The sequence below is a fragment of the Balaenoptera acutorostrata genome, chromosome 1 (genome assembly GCF_949987535.1).
Source record: "Balaenoptera acutorostrata chromosome 1, mBalAcu1.1, whole genome shotgun sequence".
Taxonomy (NCBI): domain Eukaryota; kingdom Metazoa; phylum Chordata; class Mammalia; order Artiodactyla; family Balaenopteridae; genus Balaenoptera; species Balaenoptera acutorostrata.
Window position 1 is genome coordinate 51,542,056 of NC_080064.1, and position 22,269 is coordinate 51,564,324.

Here is a 22,269-nt window from a genome sequence, read left to right on the forward strand (position 1 = left end):
AATCATTAGAGAAATGCAAATCAAAACTACAATGAGGTATCACCTCACACGGGTCAGAATGGCCATCATCAAAAAACCTACAAACAATAAATGCTGGAGAGGGTGTGGAGAAAAGGGAACCCTCTTGCACTGTTGGTGGGAATGTAAATTGATACAGCCACTATGGAGAACAGTATGGAGGTTCCTTAAAAAACTAAAACTAGAACTACCATATGACCCAGCAATCCCACTACTGGACATATACCCTGAGAAAACCATAATTCAGAAAGAGTCATGTACCATAATGTTCATTGCAGCTCTATTTGCAATAGCCAGGACATGGAAGCAACCTAAGTGTCCATCGACAGATGAATGGATTAAGAAGATGTGGCACATATATACAATGGAATATTACTCAGCCATAAAAAGAAACGAAATTGAGTTATTTGTAGTGAGGTGGATGGACCTAGAGTCTGTCATACAGAGTGAAGTAAGTCAGAAAGAGAAAAACAAATACCTTATGCTAACACATATATATGGAATCTTAAAAAAAAAAAAAAAGGTTCTGAAGAACCTAGGGGCAGGACAGGAATAAAGACGCAGACATAGAGAATGGACTTGAGAATACAGGGAGGGGGAAGGGCAAGCTGGGCTGAAGTGAGAGAGTGGCATGGACATTTATACACTACCAAATGTAAAGTAGATAGCTAGTGGGAAGCAGCCACATAGCACAGAGATCAGCTCGGTGCTTTGTGTCCACCTAGAGGGGCGGGATAGGGAAGGTGGGAGGGAGATGCAAGAGGGAGGGGATATGGGGATATATGTATATGTATAGCTGATTCACTTTGTTATATAGCAGAAACCAACACACCATTGTAAAGCAATTATACTCCAATAAAGATGTTAAAAAGATAAATAAATAAAATTAAAAAAAATAGCTATGCCTTATGCCTAGATGGTTGTATAAATTTTAGCTATTGTTATTGACACAGTGGAAAGGACCCATTTTAAAGCATGTTATGTTATCTGAGCATAAAACAATTGCTACAATACTTGTTTATTTGAATAAGGCCAAGATTTGATGTATGTATATTTTTTACATTACTTCTGTTAGTCATGGCAGCATGAGAAGCAAAGAAGGCTTAAGAAAGAACTCTGAGGAACACCTACATTTACAGAGGGAAGAGCCCTAATAGGAGATTTGGAAGAAATTCTAAGTAAGGTGGAAGGAAAACCAGGAGAGTGTGGTCTGGCAGCAAAGTGAAGAGAATGTTTCTAGAGAGAGGGCATAGTCAACAGTGTCATGTGCTGCTGAGAAAGATGAGTCCTGAAAAGTGTCCGTTGAGTTAAGCCATAAGTACGTCATCAGGAATCTTGATAAGGGGAGCTTCCTGAGGTAACAGAAGTGGACGCTAGGGTGAAGTGGGTTGAGGAAAGAGGGGAGACAAAAAGCTAAAGGTAGGAAGTATAAAGAACTCTGTGAAGAATTTTGACTGCAAGAGAGGAGAGCAATGGGGTGGTGACTGGAGTGCAATGTTGATTTCAGATAGGGCTTTGTTATAATTATGTTTATCTCCAAAATATACAAACAGCTCGTACAACTCTACAACAAAAAAACAAACAACCCAATCAAAAAATGGGCAGAAGACCTTAATAGACATTCCTCCAAAGAAGACAGACAGATGGCCAGTAGGCACATGAAAAGATGCTCAACATCGCTAATTATTAGAGAAATGCAAATCAAAACTACAATGAGATACCACCTCACACTGGTCAGAATGGCTATCATTAAAAAGTCTACAAATACAAACTGGAGAGGATGTGGAGAAAAGGGAACCCTCCTACACTGTTGGTGGGAATGTAAGTTGGTGCAGCCACTATGGAAAACAATGTGGAGGTTCTTCAGAAAACTAAAAATAGAATTACCATATGGTCCAGCAACCCCACTCCTGGGTATATACCTGGACAGAACTATAATTCAACAAGATACATGCACCCCTATGTTCATAGAAGCACTATTCACAACAGCCAAAACATGGAAACAACCTAAATGTCCATCAATAGAAGACTGGATAAAGAAGATGTGGTACATATATACAATGGAATACTACTCATTCTTAAAAAAGAACGAAATAATGCCATTTGCAGCAACATGGATGCAACTAGAGATTATCGTACTAAGTGAAGTAAGTCAGAAACAGAAAGACAAATACCATATGATATCACTTATATGTGGAATCTAAAATATGGCACAAGTGAACATATCTACAAAACAGAAACAGACTCACAGACATAGAGAATAGACTTGTGGTTGCCAAGGGGGAGAGGCGTGAAGGAGGGAAGGACCGGTAGTTTGGGATTAGCAGATGTAAGCTATTGTATATAGAATGAATAAACAACAAGGTCCTACTATATAGCACAGGGAACTATATTCAATATCCTGTGCTAAACCATAAGGGAAAGGGATATAAAAAAAAGCATGTCTCTATGTGTATCACTGAGTCACTTTGCTGCACAGCAGAGATTGGCTCAACATTGTAAATCAACTATATTTCAATTAAAAAAACAAAATTATAAAAAAGAAACTAAAGATAATAGGGACTTTAATATATTTAAATGAAGAGCTGGGACTTCCCTGGTGGCATAGTAGTTAGGAACCTGCCTGCCAATGCAGGGGACACGGGTTCGATCCCTGGTCTGGGAAGATCCCACATGCCGCGGAGCAACTAAGCCCGTGCGCCACAACTACTGAGCCTGTGTTCTAGAGCCCGCGAGCCAAAACCTCTGAAGCCCGCATGCCTAGAGCCCGTGCTCCGCAACAAGAGAAGCCACGGCAATGAGAAGCCCGCACATAGCAATGAAGAGCAGCTCCCGCTCACCACAAATAGAGAAAGCACGCGTGCAGCAACGAAGACCCAAACTCAGCCATAAATAAAAAAATAAATAAATAAACAAACAAAAAAATAAATGAAGAGCCAACTGACCAAAGAAAAGGAGAGGATATCATTGATTAAATAAGGTGAACCCTGACAAAGTAAGATCTCTCAGAGAACAGAGATGGAAATGAAACTTCAGGGTGGGGAAGTAGGAAGATGGGTGAGGATGTAGGCAAATTTTAACGTTTGGTGACAGGAGACTGACCAAATTGCCGACAGCTTGAATTTTCTCTTTGACATACAAGGTATGGTTACCTGTTGGGTCTCAAGAAAGGAAATGCTGCAGTAGGAAGTCTGAATTAAGGACATACGGCCTGACATAGCTTCTATAAAGAGTGGAAGATAGCTGATCAGAAAAATAAGGAAGATTGGCTGGGCACAGCTGAGCAACCACTGAAGGTTGGAGACCATGGATTTTGCAGCACCAGTTGGAGAGGGCACATGCCCAGTAGTCCTCGTGGAGATGCAAGGAAGGCAGACAGTGGGGCTCGTCCAGGGCTGGGGCTTTGCCAGACAGGTGCAATCAAATGGCAATACAGCAAGATGGGAATGCTAGAAGAAGAGTGTATATATAACACATAGTTCTTGCAATGAGAGAAGACATTAACATATGGTCCCTGACCTCAAGAAATTTCATTTCATTTCGCTGTCCAAAAATAACAGAAATAATAAGATTAACAACCGGTATAAACTTGCTTCTAGAAGTCAGGATAGTGGTTATCTTTTGGGGGAGGTATAAAGTCCAGAAGGGAACATCAGGGGGGCTTCTAGGATTTTGGTACCATTCTGTTTCTGGATCTGGATGTCTGTTGCAAGGGTAAATCAGGTTTGTGAAAATTCAGTGAGTGGTATACTTATAACATGTGCACTTTTATGTATAACATAGGTATATTTCTATAAAGTGTTAAAAGAAATTTGCATAAAATTTACATAAATAATATGAAATCTAATTGGTATGAAAATAAATGTCAAGTGAATGTTACAAAGAATCAGTGCTATTTGAAGTTCCTAAGAAAGATAAGTAACTATGGTTTGCAATGGTTGCAAAAATAATAGTATTACTGAGTATTTAGCTACATGACAGCCACATTATAGCCATTTACAAACATTCCTTTATTTAATATTTAGATCAACCGTATAGGTAGGTCCTCGTATTATTTTCATTTTAGGATGAAGAAATTAAGGTTCCGACAGTTCACGTGATTTGTCCATTTCTACATAGATACATCCACAGGGTCTAAGTCTTCTTGATTGCACCTTGATTGTTCTGAGTCAGGAAAGGATCCATGGAAGTTAGGGAATATGTGAGGAACAGAAATTAGAGGACGAGGCATGCAGGAAGTGCAGGATTAAAAAGCAAAAATGGTCATGGGGCAGACAGTTAACTCTTCTGGATGAAGGCAAGGCGGATGAATCATCTTTGCTTTAATCACCTTCAAAATCCTTTTGTGGGCAGTCTCAGGACAGAATTGCCTGAGAAATGTGAAATGTAACTGCTTGTCTGTTAAAACAGCCACAGGAGATGTAAAATGAAAAATAACCTGTTAACTCTGTTCAAAGTAAAAGCTGTTTTTCTTTTTTTTTAAACAAACAACATACATAGCACTTTAAAATTATGAGAAAGACTCCCTAGCTGAGAAATGGCATGTGTCTGCTATTAGCACAATTCGTCAACACGCTTTTGTTGTTATGTTGTTCACAAACCCACAGTTCTTTCTTCCAGGCTTGTGTGCTATCTACCTGCAGTATTGAAAATAGAAATTTGCCATTTCAAAGGAAGGAAAAAAATGTCATCAATACTGTCTTGGAAGCAAGACACAGCTAGCTTCCTCATATGTACTGCTAACCTCAGCTGCTGCTCTCAGGGATGCTGTGAAGGGTTTAGTGTCATCTGGGAACTACGGCAATTAGGAAGGATGACAGTAATGCTGGATGATAAAGAAATGAGGAGAAAACAATCCAATTGTTCCCTTTCTCACACTAGGCTCTTCCTGCAAATCAGCCCTTTAGTACCACCCTTTTGTAGAGCTCAGAGTCTCAGGATTAGAAAGAAACATTGCAAGGGTGTCTACTAGCATCCTCTGCCCAAAGCAATGTACAGATCCCACACTGGCCCCACCTCCCATGAAACTCCATCTCACCAGATCTCACATTTGATTTGGATTACACCCCTCCTGAGAACATCAACTCGCAAATGGAGGACCCAGGGGGCTCAGCAAAAAGGTCACCAGATGCCATCTTAAAGGTCTGCCAGCCTTGGCAGAGACTCAGTGCTGCCAATTTCCAACTGCGTACCATCTAATAGGCCTCAAACCCTCTGGAGAAGACAGCCCGGAGTGTGCCAACACAGTGAATGGGGATCTAATTTCAGTAAATGAAAGCATGTTCTTGTTTGGAAGTAATAACAGATAATCAGCACAACCAGACTTTTCTCTTTTAAAAAGACAACAACAAAATAAAAAATAAAGTGCGACTGGGGAGGGGACTGCAGCTGAAAATCTCACCAAACTCCATGGGGAAGCTGAAACGTAAAGCCTGTGCTAACGTAGCAAATGTTGTGATGAAATGTGAGGGTTTTCTTCCTCTTCTTTTTTTTTTACTCCCTGGAGCCATCCATATACTATTTTTTTTTTTTAAAGATATTCGCCATGTATTTCTTCTTTAGGTCTTTTTTTTTTTTAATTTATTTTTTATATTTATTTTTGGCTGTGTTGGGTCTTCGTTTCTGTGCGAGGGCTTTCTCCAGTTGCGGCAAGCGGGGGCCACTCTTCATCGCGGTGCGCGGGCCTCTCACTATCGCGGCCTCTCGTTGCGGAGCACAGGCTCCAGACGCGCAGGCTCAGTAGTTGTGGCTCACAGGCCCAGCCGCTCCGCGGCATGTGGGATCCTCCCAGACCAGGGCTCGAACCCGTGTCCCCTGCATTGGCAGGCAGATTCTCAACCACTGCGCCACCAGGGAAGCCCATCATCCATATACTATTATCATTGATGTTTAGTCTTCAGAAAGATTTTTAAAGTACATTAATTCCCAAACCCATGCCCAAATTATTTCTTCGTCATTGTAATTATGTTAGCTAACATGTCCTAAATGCTTATTTCTATGTGTCAGCCACTGTGTTTAAGTTCACATAAATTATTTCATGTTATTCTAATAATCCTGAAAAGTAGGTATTATGATCATCATTGCACAGATGAGAAAACAAATCATCAGAGAGATTAAGTAAATTGCTCATTGATAAACTGATAATAAGTAGAGATCTAGGGCTCAGACCCAGGTCTGTATGGCTCCAAAGCGTGTACTCCTTCCTCTACATTTCTCCTCAACTTCATACTCATGATAAACAAACTGGCTACTGTTAAACAACAGGATTTTGATTCTCTTTTAAAATGTTAATAAAAAATAATGTATGTAGAAGTACCTAGTCCCTCTTCCAACCTAGGCTTATAAAGTCCCTCTCAGAACACCCAAGTGGCCATCCTTCAGCTTTGGTTTGTACCTTCCCAGGGACAAGGGATTCATAACATTCTCAAAGTTGTTTCCAAAGTATCCCACAACTCTCTTCATAGCACTGAGCCACATTCTGACAATAATGAAAATAACCAAAGTGTATTTTTCATGGCATTTTGCACTATACTACTTTACAGAATAAGAATAGTTTCTCAAATTGGGGCCATTTTGGCTGCAAAATTAGTAACCAGTTCAATCACCAGTTGTACTTTGGTATGATTTACTCCCCCCCACCCTTTTCTTTTCTTTTTTAATTGAAGTATAGTTGACTCACAATGTTATATTAGTTTCTGGTGTACAGCACAGTAATTCACTATCATTATAGATTTTACTCCATATAAAGTTATTATAAAATGTTGGCTATATTCCCTGTGCTGTACATTTTATACATGTTTTATACCTAGTTGTTTGTACCTCTTAGTCCCCTTCACCCATTTGCTCCTCCCCCAACCCCTCTCCCCTCTGGCAACCTCCGGTCTGTTCTCTGTAACTGCGAGTCCCTTTCTGTCTGGTTATATTCATTTGTTTTATTCTTTAGCTTCCACATATAAGTGAAAACATACAGTATTTGTTTTTCTCTGTCTGACTTATTTCACTAAGCATCCAGGTCCATCCGTGTTGTCATAAATGGCAAAATTTCATTCTTTTTTATGGCTAAGTAATATTCCATTGCATATATAATGTTCTTTATCCATTCATCTGTTGATGAACACTTAGGTTGCTTCCATATCTTGGTTACTGTAAATAATGCTGCTATGAACATTGGGATGCACATATCTTTTCAAATTAGTGTTTTCATTTTCTTCAGATAAATTAACTCACAGAAGATGATATCCCAACATACCTACTCTTCTGAAACCTTCTTTTTACACGTAAATCCAATTCTACAGCATTAGGCATATTTACACCATGGATGTCTTCTTCTATTTTACTTGTTTTTTAGCTATGCATTATTACCTTCTTAGTCAGGGTTGCAGCGAGCATACAATCCACTCACTGTCTTCAGGTTATGTTGTCTTCAAAGATCTCACAGTTAAGTGGGAAAAGCAGACATTTAAACAGAAAATTATAATACAATGTGATAATTGAAAAAATAGAGTATGTAAAAAAGAGATATAGAATCACAGAGGGTTGTCAAACCAAATCTGCTTAAGAGGAGTGGAAATGACTCCATGAAGGAATTGATTTAGAAGATAGCAGTTGAAAGAGAAAGTAAGAGGTGGGAAAATATTCCAGATAGAATGAAGGGATTGTTCTTGGAGAAAAAGACAGTGATTGAACTTCAGACCACCTGAGGCGGGTCAGAATTGTGCAGGGTGCTGGATAATAAGATAGAAACTTGGGTCACTCTGAACTTATTAAATCAGAATTTCTGAAAGCAGGACAAGAAAATTTACATTCTCATCAAACACCTCAGATGATTCCTATGTACACTGAAGTTTGAGAAACAATGGCATAGACAATGAAAAAGGAAGGTCTTTTCCATAGTTGTGCAAAATGTACAAATAATTTCAGGCAGTGGCTAAGGACGTGAGCTCTATGTTCAAGAGACCTGGTTTTGAGTCCTAACCCCAAACATAACTTGTGTGATTTTGATAAGTTATTTCACATCTCTAATTTTCAGTTTCTCATCTGTGAGATTAGAAAAATAATACTTATCAAGATAAGATGTATAAAATATTTAGCACCGAGCCTGGGTTCCCAGTCAGCCCGTGACAAATGGTAATTTTATTTTAGTCCTAAGTTAAAGTGCTATCTCCTTCATCAAAACCTTTCTCATCACCCAGGTACAGAAGGGGTGCTCTTTCCTTTGGATCCCCAAACTTTCTTTGTTGATAGGTAAAACTAAAGTTCGAAGGATCAACATTTCACAGTTCATAGGAACTGAGGAAAATCTATTTAAACAGATAAAAAGACAGAGTTCATGTAATCTCTCCCACCACCTTGTTATTTACTAATAATAGTAAATACAATTTATAGAAATCACCCACTTTAAAAAAAAAACAAAGCAGATTAATTCATATTTAAAATCTGCTCTGATAAAGCACAATTCTTTGGAATCACATTGCTTAATTTTACAGAAAAAAACCCCCCAAAACCCCCAAACATTGTTGTATCAAAGTGTCCTCAGGTGAATTATAACCAGGAGCTGTGCAGATTGTGTTGTTTTTAAATCTTTGAGCCAACAATTTCAACTATAGGCTTGAAATTGAATGTTCTTTGCACTTGCATTCTCCCCTGTTTCTAAGCAAGATGATTGTGCAACTGCCTGGCCTCTTCACCAATTATCTCCGTGCTTTAAGGCACAGCTCTGAGCCAGGTTTTCCATCCATGCTCTGAGATCCTTGAACAGCTCCTACAGTTCTCCTCTCTCTGTAACACGTTCTGGATATATCCTCAGGGTCTATGGGAACAAGGAGCAATAATGATTGCTATAGGGGTTTTGTTTAATTAGATTGAACTAAATCAGTGGTATGTAAAGAGACCATGGATTTGAAAAGTGTACTATAGGAAAGGAGGGGAAGAATGAATAGGCAGAGCACAGGATTTTTAGGGCAATAATACTCTGTATGATACTATAATGGTGAATGCATGCCATTATACATTTGTCCAAACCCATAGAATGTACAGCACCAAGAGTGAACTTTAAGGTAAACCATGGACTTTTGGTGATTATTATGTGTCAGTGTAGGTTCATCAATTATAACCAATGCACCACTCTGGTGAGGGATGTTGATAATGGGGAAAACTATGCATGTGTGGAGGCAGGAGGTATATGGGATGTCTCTATACCTTCCTTTCAATTTTGCTGTGAACTTAAAACTGCTGTAAAAAATAAAGTCCTAAAAAAAGTGTACTGCATAAAAATAAATCTGTGCTTTCTCAAAATTATAAGTGGTTAAACTATATGTGGCAAGGTATTACGTTATCTCTTTATAGAAAGTTTCCCTGTACGTATACAAGAACTTATGTTTTGTTTTGCTCTTAAACCAAACTAGGATTATACAGTTTTGTGATCTTTTAAAATTTTTCCAGTTGACAATATAATGTGGATACCTTATGCATCAATGTTTATGTATCCACAAGAACATTTAAAGTGTCTAGATAGTATTTCATTGTATAGATATGCAAGAGTTTATTTAACTAGTCCTCTATTATTTGGGAACATTTACTGTTCTCAAATTTTTACTAGTTTAAATATTGCTTCTCTGCTGGACATTTTCCTTTTCTCCGACTTCCTTGTGTCCTCATCCACTCTGAGAAGCTGACCTTTGTGGACTGATCAGCTGGTCTGCTCCCATGTCTTCTGATTCTGGCCCTGGCAGGAGATTGGTTCTCCCTGCAAGAGTGCCTCAAGCTACTTGTGTCTTTTGCCCAAAGGTCACTACTTTTCTCCAGGTGGCCTGAGTTACAGAATGCTTCCACCTCAATAACATTCCCCTTTTCCTATCTCTGCAGACCTTGCAGCTGCTAGCCCATGATTCCTGTACTATATCTTGCAATTCTTTTACTCTTGTAAACAAATCCTCCTTGAATCTTCCTAATTTGAGTTAAGTAATCTGTTTCCTACTGGACCCAGACTTGTATATGCTTGTGTACATTTTTGAAACCAAACCATTACATCCACCCATAATTATTTCCACAGAATTGATTCATAGGTGGTGATTTGATGCCAAAGCACATACACTTTTAAGGCTTTTTAAAAGTATATCTAAAAACCAATAGCATATGAGTACTCTTTTTCCTTAACCCTTGTCAACCTGGGTATTTCCATTATAAAAACATTTCCAATTTGATTGGTAGAAAATAATATTTCACTGTTGTTTAAACTTCTTTCATTACCACTCAGGTTAATTCCCCACCCCACTCCCCCAACCATACATATATTTCTAGTGTTCATTTTTATTTCTTCTTTTGTGAATTGCCTGTCTAGATCTTTTGCCAGTTTTTGAAACTGGGCCGATCATCTCTTTCCTATTGATTTGTAAGTGCTCTTTATACATTAAGAGGATTAATTTTTTCCTGTCATATATGTTGTAAATAGTGTTTTGTTTTTGCCTTTTACTATTTATTATATTTTTGGAAGTGTAGGATTTCAAATGGTAAAGTAACAACTTTTGCCTCACAGTCTCAAGATTTAAGATCAATGGCCACTTATTTTTTACACCATTGATTTGACATTTACTCACATAAAGCCCTATACTCTAATTTAAAGCTCTATGCCTATGTCTTGGGCTGGAGGCATATGTCCCAAACAGTATCTCATGCTCCTTTTTACTTCTCACAGTGTCTAGAATAATAATAATAACTTAAAACCTACTGTAGGAGGTTAATAAAAAAGAAAAAAAAAAACAGTGGAAAGGGCATAGGAGAAGTATGATTTTTAGCATATTACTTCATTTCTTTGAACTTGTGAAAACATAAACAATTGTTTGTGCTCTGATATCATTCTGTTTTAGGGAGAGATTGAGTTCATGGATAGTAAGGTGATATGTAGATTATATAGCAAGAAATACAATAAACAAAGATAAATTATTACAATTAGTTATTTCTTTAAAAAAAAAGAATAAGTAGGTATTTGAATTTTTAAATCACAAAGTTTATCCAGGCTTTATGTAGGGACTATAATTGATTGCTGCTACCATCTCCTGCCTGGATTACCATAATGACTCCCTAAATGGTCTCTCTCATTTTACTCATGCCTCTTCCAGTTTATCCTCCACTCAGCAGCCAGAACCATCCTTTAGAAAGCATAAATTCGATTGTGTCCTCCACTGCTCTCAATTTTCCAATGTCTTCCCATTCTACATAGAACAAATCCAGAGTTCCTACCAGGGACCACATGGCCCATGATCTGAGCCCCGAGGGCCTCCCTGATCTCATTTCCTACACCCCTCCCCTTGTTCACTAGCTCCACCAACTCTAGCTTCCTTGCTCCTCTTTAAACACACCAAGAGGCTTCCTGTTGGCTGTTCCCTCTGCCCAGAATGCTCTTTCCTCAGCTATATGCATAGTTTACTCTCTGTGTAGAACTGTGGAGGCACGGGGATGGTGATGAACACCTGTGGTGTCGCTTGGTACAGACTGAATCTCATGGGTGGAAAATCAGCAGCTACGCAGCTGCCCTGATCTCTGGGTGCTGTGCTCCTGGGAAATGACACTTTGGCACTTTGTAAAAAGCAGGCATAAGGCGACCTAGTACCAAAAAAATCTGCTTAGACTCCAGATGCTCAACTTAGGTGCTATTTGTAGCAGTTGTTGGGGAAAGCCAAATGTCCAATATCTGGAGAACTTGGGGTCTGTGGGAAGTTGCAGCCTCTTCTTCTGGGGCAGGAGAGGGAAGAAGAAACTACTAGTTCTATGGAAAGTTGGAATCTGGTGAGCCACACCCACTGGGATAGAGTTGGGCTAGTCTTAGCCAGCTCACTGCTAGCTAACCATGGATAAGTCTCATTGGGTAGTTCTGACCCATCTTTACACAGTCTCAGTTAAATGCCATTTGCTTAGAGAGGCCTTCTGGGAACATCCCTTGTGATTCCATATACCCTTATAACCCTCCTCTATTTTTCCTCATTGCACTATCCTCACTCAAATGGTCATTGTTTACCTATTTGTTGTATGTCTCCCATCACTCGAATTTTAGGTAACCTGCTCTGTCCCTAAGGCTTGACACTCAGCAAGTACTCAATTAATATTTGTTAACTGAAAGGATGTCAATTCCATATATGCATTAATTTCTAAAACTGTTAACATTAACACTTTAAAAGAGTTCAAGAAACTCAAAAATATTGTATTAATGTGAAGGGCTTTGAGGGATTAAAAAATGACAGAATATAGGCTCCATGAGAGTCATGTGGAAAAATAAAGAATTTTATATTTATTGGCTCTAAACATCAATGTACATTATTACAAATATTTGCTATTCTTTCCCATAAAAACTCGGAGTCAGATTCCCCTGTGCTTATCAATCCTATACCAATAGCAATGTAACTGGAATAAAATGCTTTGGGTCATTGATTCTTGGCATGGGAAGGAACTATAGAGTCCAACTTTATTCACCAGAAGCATCTCTACTCACAGGGGTTTCTTGAAAGTGACCCAATTCCTCTTTTATTTAACAACTCAATTCCCAGATTCTATAAATGTTCCCCTAGGCCACATGTCACACCCTGGAGCTTCCATAATGCCACTCCTTTAGTGCTTGCACCTTTAGTGTGCCAGGATCCCTCCTAAAATGTGGCATCCAGGATGAAGCATAGTACTTCCAGGTGACAGGTCTAGTTCTGAGTATGATGCCTGCCTCCTGCCCCACCCCCCATTCCTCTATCTGGACACCTTTGGCTCATGCTGAGCTTAAACACAAGTGTACAGGGGGAAAACCCTCCATTTTATCCTCCACTCTACTCTCTACTACTACCACACACTACTGGTCATCAAATATGTGTGGGTTTTCCCCACTCCAAGCAGTTCTTTGACATCAGCTGAGGGTCCTACATTTCAATTCCGTTCTGACACTATCTACCTGGAGTTAGCACTGATGCCATAGGTTAAGGGCTCAGTCACACAAGACTGCCCTGCCCCCTTCAGGTGTCAGTCACAAGTCCAGGTTGTTACCTATGTTTCTGACAGGGTGGCTATAAATTAGGGTTCCCACAATTCCCTCCTCAGGTTTGATGAATTTGCTAGAGTGCCTCACAGAGCTCAGGAAAACCATCTACTTGCTAGATGACTGGTTTACTGTAAAAGGATACAACTCGGGGACAGCCAGATGGAAGAGATGCAGAGGGCAAAGTATGTGAGGAAGGGCATGGAACTTCCATGCATTCTAACATAGTATAACACCCTCCCAGCACACAGATGTGTTCAGCAGCCTAGACGCTCTCTGAACCCCATACCTTTGGGATTTTTAGGAGGCTTCATCATGTAGTTATGATCAATCATTCACTCAGTCTCCAGCTTCGCTTACCTCTAGGAGGATAGGGTGGTGTCAGGGGCTGAAAGTTCCAAGCTTTTAATCATGGCTTGGTCTTTCTCGTGACCAACTTCCATCCTGGAGCCACCCAGGATCCCACCAAGAGTATCCTCATTAGAACAAAAGACACCTTATCACTCAGGAAATTCTTAGGGCTTTAGGAGCTTTGTGTCAGGAACCAGGGTCAAAGATTAAATAGTAGAACAAATGATACTCCTAGTGTTCTTATCTCTTAGGAAATTGTGAGAGTTTTAGGAGCTCCATGCCAGGAACTGGGTGGGAGCAGAGACCATTATGTATTCTTTTTTTTAATTTAAAATTTTTTTTCATTTTTTATTTTTTCGGCTGCACCGCACAGCTTTCGGGATCTTAGTTCCCCAACCAGGAATCGAACCCGGGCCCTTGGCAGTGAAGGCACGGAGTCCTAACCAGTGGACTGCCAGGGAATTCCCAGAGACCAGTATGTATTCTATTACTTCACAGTAAGTAAAACCCAAACACTTATTCTATACAATCACTTACATGTACCCTTATCTAAAGACATACTTTACATATATTTCTCTTGATTTTATCTTGCTGGTTTTCGCTCATTTTCCTGCCAAGTCTTCCCAGCATTCTACTACTTATCTGTTTACTAAAGTGATTTGTCTATCTTCCTTCAGTTGGGGATTTCAAAAAATGTTGACTAAGAACAGGGTCACACATAAATCCTCTCAACCTCTCCACCTGCAACACATTGTGTTTACATCCATTGTTCAGTCACTACCAGGTTAGTACGTCGCCTATCTTAATACTATTCAGTCCAGAATTCTCTGCCTTATTTCAAGACTTTGTGAGAAAAATGTGCCTAATCACTCACTGAAATTAACCAATACTGTGCTTTATGATTCCCTTCATCTGCACTGCAGTAACCTCATCAATAAAGAGAATGCGGTCAGTTTAGCATGCTCTGTTTTTCAGTCAACATGCACCAACCCTTAGTGACCATCACCTTTGTGTTTTGTTCTCACATCTAATATATTTAATTCTTTGGCCTGCAATTTTGCCAGGGGTTGTCCACAAGCCTCAAGTTCTGTGATTTCATTACCAACTTTTATCTCCTTTTAGAAAATGAGGTATTTGTCTCAAGTCAACTGGCATATGTTCTTCTGGATCAGCTATCAGATGACTCATCAGGGTTCCATAGTAATATCTTCATGCTATTTTAGCAACATGGGCCTTTAGACTTGGATTTAAAGCACTAAGAATTGTCTTTCTAGATCTTTCCTTTTCTTGGCATCTATTGTACTCTAATTCATTTATTAGGCTTTCAATATGTACAAGACTTTGCACTCAGTGCTGAGAGTACAGTTGTGCACATAGAATTTACAGGTAAATGGGGGGAACACAGAAACTCATAGGAAATTGTCAGAGTGCAATAATCCCTACGAATGCTATGGGAGCCCACAGGGGGAGGGAGGCAGGCAAATCTGAGGTTGGTGATGGTGGCACTTCATTAAATTTGCATTTTAAAAAGATGGTGCTAGCTATACTTGAGAATTGGGCTTCTCAAACACTAATGTCGCATAGGTCTCACCTGGGAATTGCCAACAGTGCAGATTCTGACTCAGTATGTCTGGAGAGGGGCCTGAGAGTCTGCATTTCTAACAAACTCCCGGGTGAGGTTGATGTTGATGGTCCATAGACTACCCTTTGAGGAACAAGGATTCAGAGAGTGAATGAGAGAATGAGATTAGAGGCAGGGAGCAGGGTTGGAAGGCTGGTGTAGGGATATATGAGGAAAACGATGATGACACAAACTGAGGGACACCTGTTTTACTCTTTAAGCCGGTACTTTGATCTTTTTTGTGAAAAATATGTATTCTAAGTAGGCACTGAGTATTTTCCGTTCATCTCCTGTTAGTTACTGTCCAGGCTAAGCTAAAAAAAGATGGAGGGAGTGCTATTCCAGTCTTAATTCTTAATAAGTGGCCTGACTTTTAAGTTCACTGAGGCCTCAGTTGTCTCACCTCATCTGTAAAATGGGAGACTGGTTGTTATGAGTTATGTGCCCCCTCCCCCAATTCATATGTTGAAGTCCTAACCCCCAGTATCTCAGAATGTGACCTTATTTGGAAATAGGGTGACTGCAGATGTAATTAGTTAAGATGAGGCCATGCTAGAGTAGTAGAGTTATAAGCCAACTGACTGGTGCCCTTATGAAAAGAGGAAATCTGTACACAGACACATATACAGGGAGAGGCAAGGAGAGAGACCTGGAACAGAAGGATCCTTCCTGGGCACCTCAGAAGGAGCAGGGCTCTGCCGACACCTTGGTTTCGGCTGACTAGTCTCCAGAACTGTGAGATAATACATTTCTGTTGGTCTAAGCTACCCAGTTTATGGCATTTTCATACAGCAGCCCTAGCAAACTAATAGACTGATTCGTACCTTGAAGATCACTTCTCTGTCTGATATACTATCCATCATTTCCACATATCCTATAAGAAATCTGAACTAAATGTGGTTACACGAGAATAGTTCTATTTTTCCATCCATTATTAATTTGTAATTTTTTTTTAACCCATACTTTCCATATAGAGACTTCTTCCTCTTTTGGCTTTTACTTATGTTTCTTATGTACATTTTTTACTTATGGGCTCAACTGATTCACCCCAAAGAAAACACCTTCTTGAGGCCCTGGCTGAAAGGTGTAGATGTAGCATGACTAAAATGTTTTTTAGAGTCAGACTTTGGAACATGCAAAGGCATGGTAGTGGTGGGTCTGTCTTTAACTCAGCAACAAGAAGCCTCTTGAGAGTTACTTATTTTTGAACCATACAAGAATATTTTAGGAAAGCTTGTTAACTGTCCTATGTCATTCCAGCAACAGTAACATCAAGTCCATAGAAACAGAAACAGAAAACTTATCTTAATATTAAAAAAAAAAAATTGTTTTATTGTCTGTGTCATAGAAGAAACAGAACTGTGTCTTTTATTTCCAACTAATGTAGTTGATGTAATGTACTCTTATTTCCTGAATCTAAAGTTTAAAGAATAAAGAGAAATAAATACAGGTACCTTCTCATAAGACAGATGGAATTTTTCTCTACTTTAAAAGGACAAGGATGATTCCCCTACCTCCCACCCCCATTAGGAACGTATTAGACTCTGATACCCCTGGAAAAAGGAAGGGGTTGGGGATGAAGGGGTTAAACAAACAACCTCAAAGAGGAATGGAAATTAGTAGAAGAGCAATGTCTTCCAGGTAGAAGGAGAACTGAGCAAGGCATTCCAACTGATCTTATTTACTTTTCTGGACAACGACTTGGATTTGTCAAGATCAGCAGATCTTGAAACAATCACTTATCACAGTATCTTAGTTTCTTCATCTACAAAACAGAGATAACCTGGCATAGAATATAAAAGGGATGCCAAGTGTTTCACAGAAAGAGATTTGATTTTTTTACTTAATGTCTTGTATCCATGGGAAGATTTGCCTCAATAATAATAGCAGAACCATTTATTAAGCACGTTGAATATACTTCTAGGCACTGGAAAGATGTTTTGCATACTTTTTCTCATTTGATCCTCACAACAACCCTACTAGATAAATGGATTTTACCCCCACTTGATAGAATCTGAGGCCAGAGATGTTAATTCACTTTCTCAATGTCAAAAGTCTAGGAAGGCACAGAGCCAGGATTCAAACTCACATCTCTCAGGTCTGTAGGGATCTCAAATGTATGACTCATGTGCTGCAAAGCTCACTTCCTGTGCCATGACAGACATTACTAATTGATTACAGTACTCACTTCGGAATCTCTTGGGGCAACCATACTGATTGGTGGGGAGGTAAAGCCCATTTGCCCTTCTAAAGCCTATACTCCATAACAGTAGTCCTCATGGCCTCATCTTCAGGGATTCTGATTTAATAGGTCTTGGGTTGAACCCCACATCTTTATTTTTAAGGACTCTCCAGGTGATTCTGATGATAGCCAGGTTTGGTGTCCACTGCTTTCTGAACCTATGTTCAATGAGGTTAGATCTTTTTGTTTCTCTATTTTTTTGGTCTGTGAGTTTCTGAAATAGAGGAAAGAACTAAGGAAATCATTTTAGGAGGGAAAGGCAATTACTAACTGGCTGCTATTTATGGAATGTCTACTAGATGAAAGGCAGGGCTAGTATCTTCTTTTTCTTATGCAAACCACCAAAACTCTGGAAGGAAGAACTGGTCACTTTTCTGTACCAAACATCTACAGAATTTTAGCGATATATGAGTGTCCCCCTTCAAGTGTGACTGTGATGCGTTTAGAGGAAGAAAGCCCTCTTAGTTATGTTCTGAGAAGCCCCTACTGGAGGAGTATGGATTATGAAGAAAAGTAAGTGAAACTCTTACAATTTATGACTCATTACCAATCCCACTCCTTTAATTCATAACAATTTGATTAACAACCTTCCTCTCTCCCTCCCCACCCCCCAAAATTACTACAGGTGGTAGATTACAAACCTGATGAGGAGAAGCAGCAATACTCCATTAATATTTATAAATGTCTCAATGCTTATATTTCCCATCTATTTGGAAAATCAGCCCAAGTAATTAAGGAGTATGGGGAATTACAAAGATGAAAACTTTAGGAAAACACTGTGCATAGAAGTTATCAACACTATTTTACTTTTACTGTTGCACCTTAATGACTTAATTTTCCATGGACAGCATTTTTAAAATGTAAATTTCTGGGTTAAAAAAAACCCTTCATTATCATCCAAGCAAAACAGGTATTTTTCAAATAGTAAACTTACATCTTTGGCTTCTCCACAAGGTATCAAAAGTGTTTACTTCCAATGATTTTCACCATCATCTCAGGCATCGCATTTGATCCACGGGCAGTCTTCCAAACTGAAGACTAATTCTCAAAACCTCCTCAAATCCTTGGGGGTGGAAAATAAGTAAAACTCTTTCTCTGGATTTTCCACTAGGCAACTGTAGCATCCTTGTCAATAATAACAACAAGAACAATAATAGCGAGACCAAGTGCTTTACCTATATTATTATTTCAATATTTCTAATAAAATCATGAGAAAGATACTCTTAATTACTATTATCATTCTTGTCTTACAGTTGAGGGAACAGGCATAATGTAGCTAAGTAACTTATCCAATATCACATAACAGTAATTAGCAGAGTTGGAAATTCCACCTAAGAGGGCTGCAAAACTGGTTGACAGCCATTCGATGACTCTGCCTTCCTGTACTACAAGTCAAGTGACAGGATTCTTGTGAGGTCAGAGAGGAAACCAGGGCTTTAGAGGGACATGTGAAGAATTCAAATTCAGTTTTGAAGCTGTTTCCCCATTTATGAAACCAGAATAATTCCAGTTCTGCTCTCTGGATTTAGGGATAAGCCAATGAGATCATGCATCTGAAGGAGCACTGTGCATAGAAAAGGGGATTTTTCTCGTTATCACTGATCTGTTTCTGCAACAATGCAGTGGATCTAAAATTGAGATCCAGCACTAGATATTCATTGCATGTTTAAACAGGTCTGATGCCAGGGGAAACTTAGAAGTTCTATAAACCTGGTCCCAGGCTAACGATTCCCTATCAGAGTCTCTCAGAGATTGAACGTCTTTTAGAAATCATTCTAATCCAAATGCTCCCTCTACAGATTGGGAAACCAAGGCCCAGAGAGGGTGTTATTTGACCAAGGTCACACAGCGAGTGAGAGCATACCTGTTTCCAGTACCCTGGTCTGATAAGTAGACCAGGGTTCTTCCCAAAACCCTAGCTTCACTTAGTGTGTGGTCAGCAATAGGACCTGCTCTGCGAGGGTAGCCCCATCCCTACAACTTCTTTGAAGCTATCTGGAAACTTCAAGGACCAGAATTTGTGATTATGGGGGTCCTCTCTACCCAGCAGCTGCGTGTCAGTCCTCTCCCTGGAGAGCTCAGAGGGGGCGGCCTTACCGCTCGGGCGACTCAGGGGTTTGTGGTCAGTGCTTCTCCCCAGGATCCCGACCTACGGAAGCCTGTGGGGACCGGGGTGGGGCGGGAGAACGGAGCCCAGGAGTCGGGCCAATCACAGGGCCCCGCTCCTGGGCGGAGGCTGCACCAGCTCCCTGTCGCTAAGGACGCAGAGGGCTGTTGCTGGGCGGGGACCAGATCGCCTACCTGCGGGAGGCTGGGGCCTTCTCCGCGGGTGCCCAGGGTGTGGCTGCTGAGAGGCGAATAGTCTGGATGTTTTTTTCAAACATGGTCTTTGGAACTTCCTCGAAGATCTGTGTGCGTCCTTTTTTTTTTTTTAAAGTTTTTTTTAAAATTAATTAATTAATTAATTAATTAATTAATTTTTGGCTGTGTTGGGTCTTCGTTTCTGTGCGAGGGCTTTCTCTAGTTGCAGCAAGCGGGGGCCACTCTTCATCGCGGTGCGCGGGCCTCTCACTATCGCGGCCTCTCTTGTTGCGGAGCACGGGCTCCAGACGCGCAGGCTCAATAGTTGTGGCTCACGGGCCCAGTTGCTCCGCGGCATGTGGGATCTTCCCAGACCAGGGCTCGAACCCGTGTCCGCTGCATTGGCAGGCAGATTCTCAACCACTGCGCCACCAGGGAAGCCCTGTGAGCGTCCTTCTTGAAGTCCATCTCTCTCACTTGTGTGGTCACGCCTGTCCCACTCTTTCCCTTAAGCTTCATTTTCCTTTATGAAGTGTGCACGCAGCTGGGAATCTTACACTTGTCTCTTCAAATCCAGGCTCTTCCACTGTATGGCTTTGGATAAATCCCTTCTTTTCCCTGAGGTTCAGTGTCACAACTGCAAAATGGAGGAAAAGTACTAACAGGGACATAAAGGTAAGTTGGTGATGCAATTAAATAAGAATATTTAAAAAAATAATTTCGAGTGATATCCACCTGCCACATCCCACATTTGAACCAGATAAATATTACCTTGTAAGTTAACAATTGCCAATAAAATAATTTTATTTCGATTTTAAAGATTAAGAATACAAGGCTTGAAGTATTGAGAAATTACCCAAGACCATACAGAGGTAATTGACAGAGGCAAGATTTGAATATAAACCTACATATATCCAAAATTTCTAGGCATTTTTTATTATGCTAAAAGTCTTCAGCAAATGTGGGTAAAGGCACTTTAAACTGACTCCAGAATGGTGTTATTTCCATCAGCAGCAGCAGCAGTCCCAGCATCCACACCCCCTGCCTCCTGCCCTCTAGCTGTATTGTGTTTTGTGCTTTACTGTATCATCTACTGGCACATGCTGCCAGAGATGGATGACATACTGGCCTCCCCTCTAGGGCTCACTCTCTAGTGGGCAAGACATACAGGCATATTCTATGATATACAAAGTGCCAGGGGAGTAGAGGAGAGGGGGCAGCTCCCTTCTCACTCCCCCAGTCCAGCTTTCACATTGTCACCAGATCAGTCCTCCCAAGGTACAACTCTGATAAGCCCCCTCCTCTAGTCCAATGTCTCAAAGGCCTCCCATCAGCCATGGATGATGTCCATGGTTTCAAAGTCTTCTATGCCCTGGCCTCAAGCTAGACCTAACTTGCTATCCCACTACTTCTCCCAGACTTGCTAAACTCCATTCAACCTGGTCCACTCACTGGCCTGAATCTGCCTTTCATTTCTCTGCCCCTGTGCCTTTGTTCACTCTCTTCCCTCTGTCTACAATACCCTTCTGTTTCCTCATTGTGTCAGCCTGCTCTCCATTCTTTAAGTTCCATCTCAAATGGCCAAAAGTATGTACCTGAGAATCAGATACCTTGGGTTCAAGTCCTGGCTCTACTAGTTCAATGTGATCTTACTCAAGTCACTTAATGTCTTTATACCTTAGTTTCATCTTCTATAAAATGAGGGTGATGTTTTGTAAAGATTAATTGAGTTATATAAATAAGGCATTTAGAACAATGCCTGACGCATAAGGAGCAATATAAATGTTGGCTCTCATCATTATTATAATTATCTGTCAAGAAGCCAAACCAGATTCCAGAAGCTGAAAAGGATTTCTCCATTCTCTGTATAATTTGGTTTCTCTTTTATAAAACGTGTCTTTCTTTGCCTGTTTGCATCAGTTATCATACCTTCCAGGACTATGCTTGTGGTAGGCTGAATAATGGCCCCCCAGATGTTCACATCCTAATCCTTGGAGGCTATTAATGTTACCTTCTGTGGCAAAAGGGACTGTGGATGTGATTAAGTTAAGGATCTTGAGATGAGATTATCCTGGATTATCCAAGTGGGTCCAAATATAATCACAAATGTCCTTAAAAGAGGGAGGCAGTAGGAGATTTGACTACAGAAGAGGAAGTAGGAGATATGACCTTGAAAGCAAAGGGTTAGAGTGATTTGAAGAAGAGGTCCTGAGCCAAAGAATGCAGGTGGTCTCCAGAAGCTAGGAAAGGCAAGGAAACAGATTCTCCTCTAGGGCCTCCAGAAGGGACCACAGCCTGCTGATCCCTTGACTTTAGTCTCACTTTAGTGAGACTGCTTTTGGGCATCTGGCCTCCAATTTGTGTTGTTATAAACCACCAAGTTTGTGAAAATGTATTTATTATAACAGCCATAAGAAATTAATGCAATGCCACTGAAGGATCCACTTCTTCATAGAACTGATCATACTCTATGGCTTAAGTAAGCTGAACAGTTCTTATCAATGACTAGTACACAGATATCAGAGGATATAGAAGTCTTCTATCTGCCCACAGTTTAGTAACCTGTGAGGATAAGGTGTTGAGGCTGCTGGCAGAGATGTATATCAACACATACTACCTTTTTTTCAGTAGAAGAGGAGGAAGCCAGATCAGAACTGAAAACAGAGCCAGTGTGTGAAAGGTGACAAGACAAAGAGCCTAGATCCAGCTATACCTGAAGCTAGA

At 40.2% G+C, this 22,269-nt stretch overlaps 1 protein-coding gene across 1 annotated transcript in view; it reads right to left on the reverse strand.

The window, feature by feature from the left end:
• C1H1orf87 (chromosome 1 C1orf87 homolog) overlaps window positions 1-22,269 on the reverse strand; it is a 160,647-nt gene that overhangs the window by 78,202 nt on the left and 60,176 nt on the right. Inside the window, 1 exon segment of the mRNA XM_057547167.1 lies at window positions 18,179-18,282. Coding sequence (XP_057403150.1) covers window positions 18,179-18,282 — 104 coding nt within the window.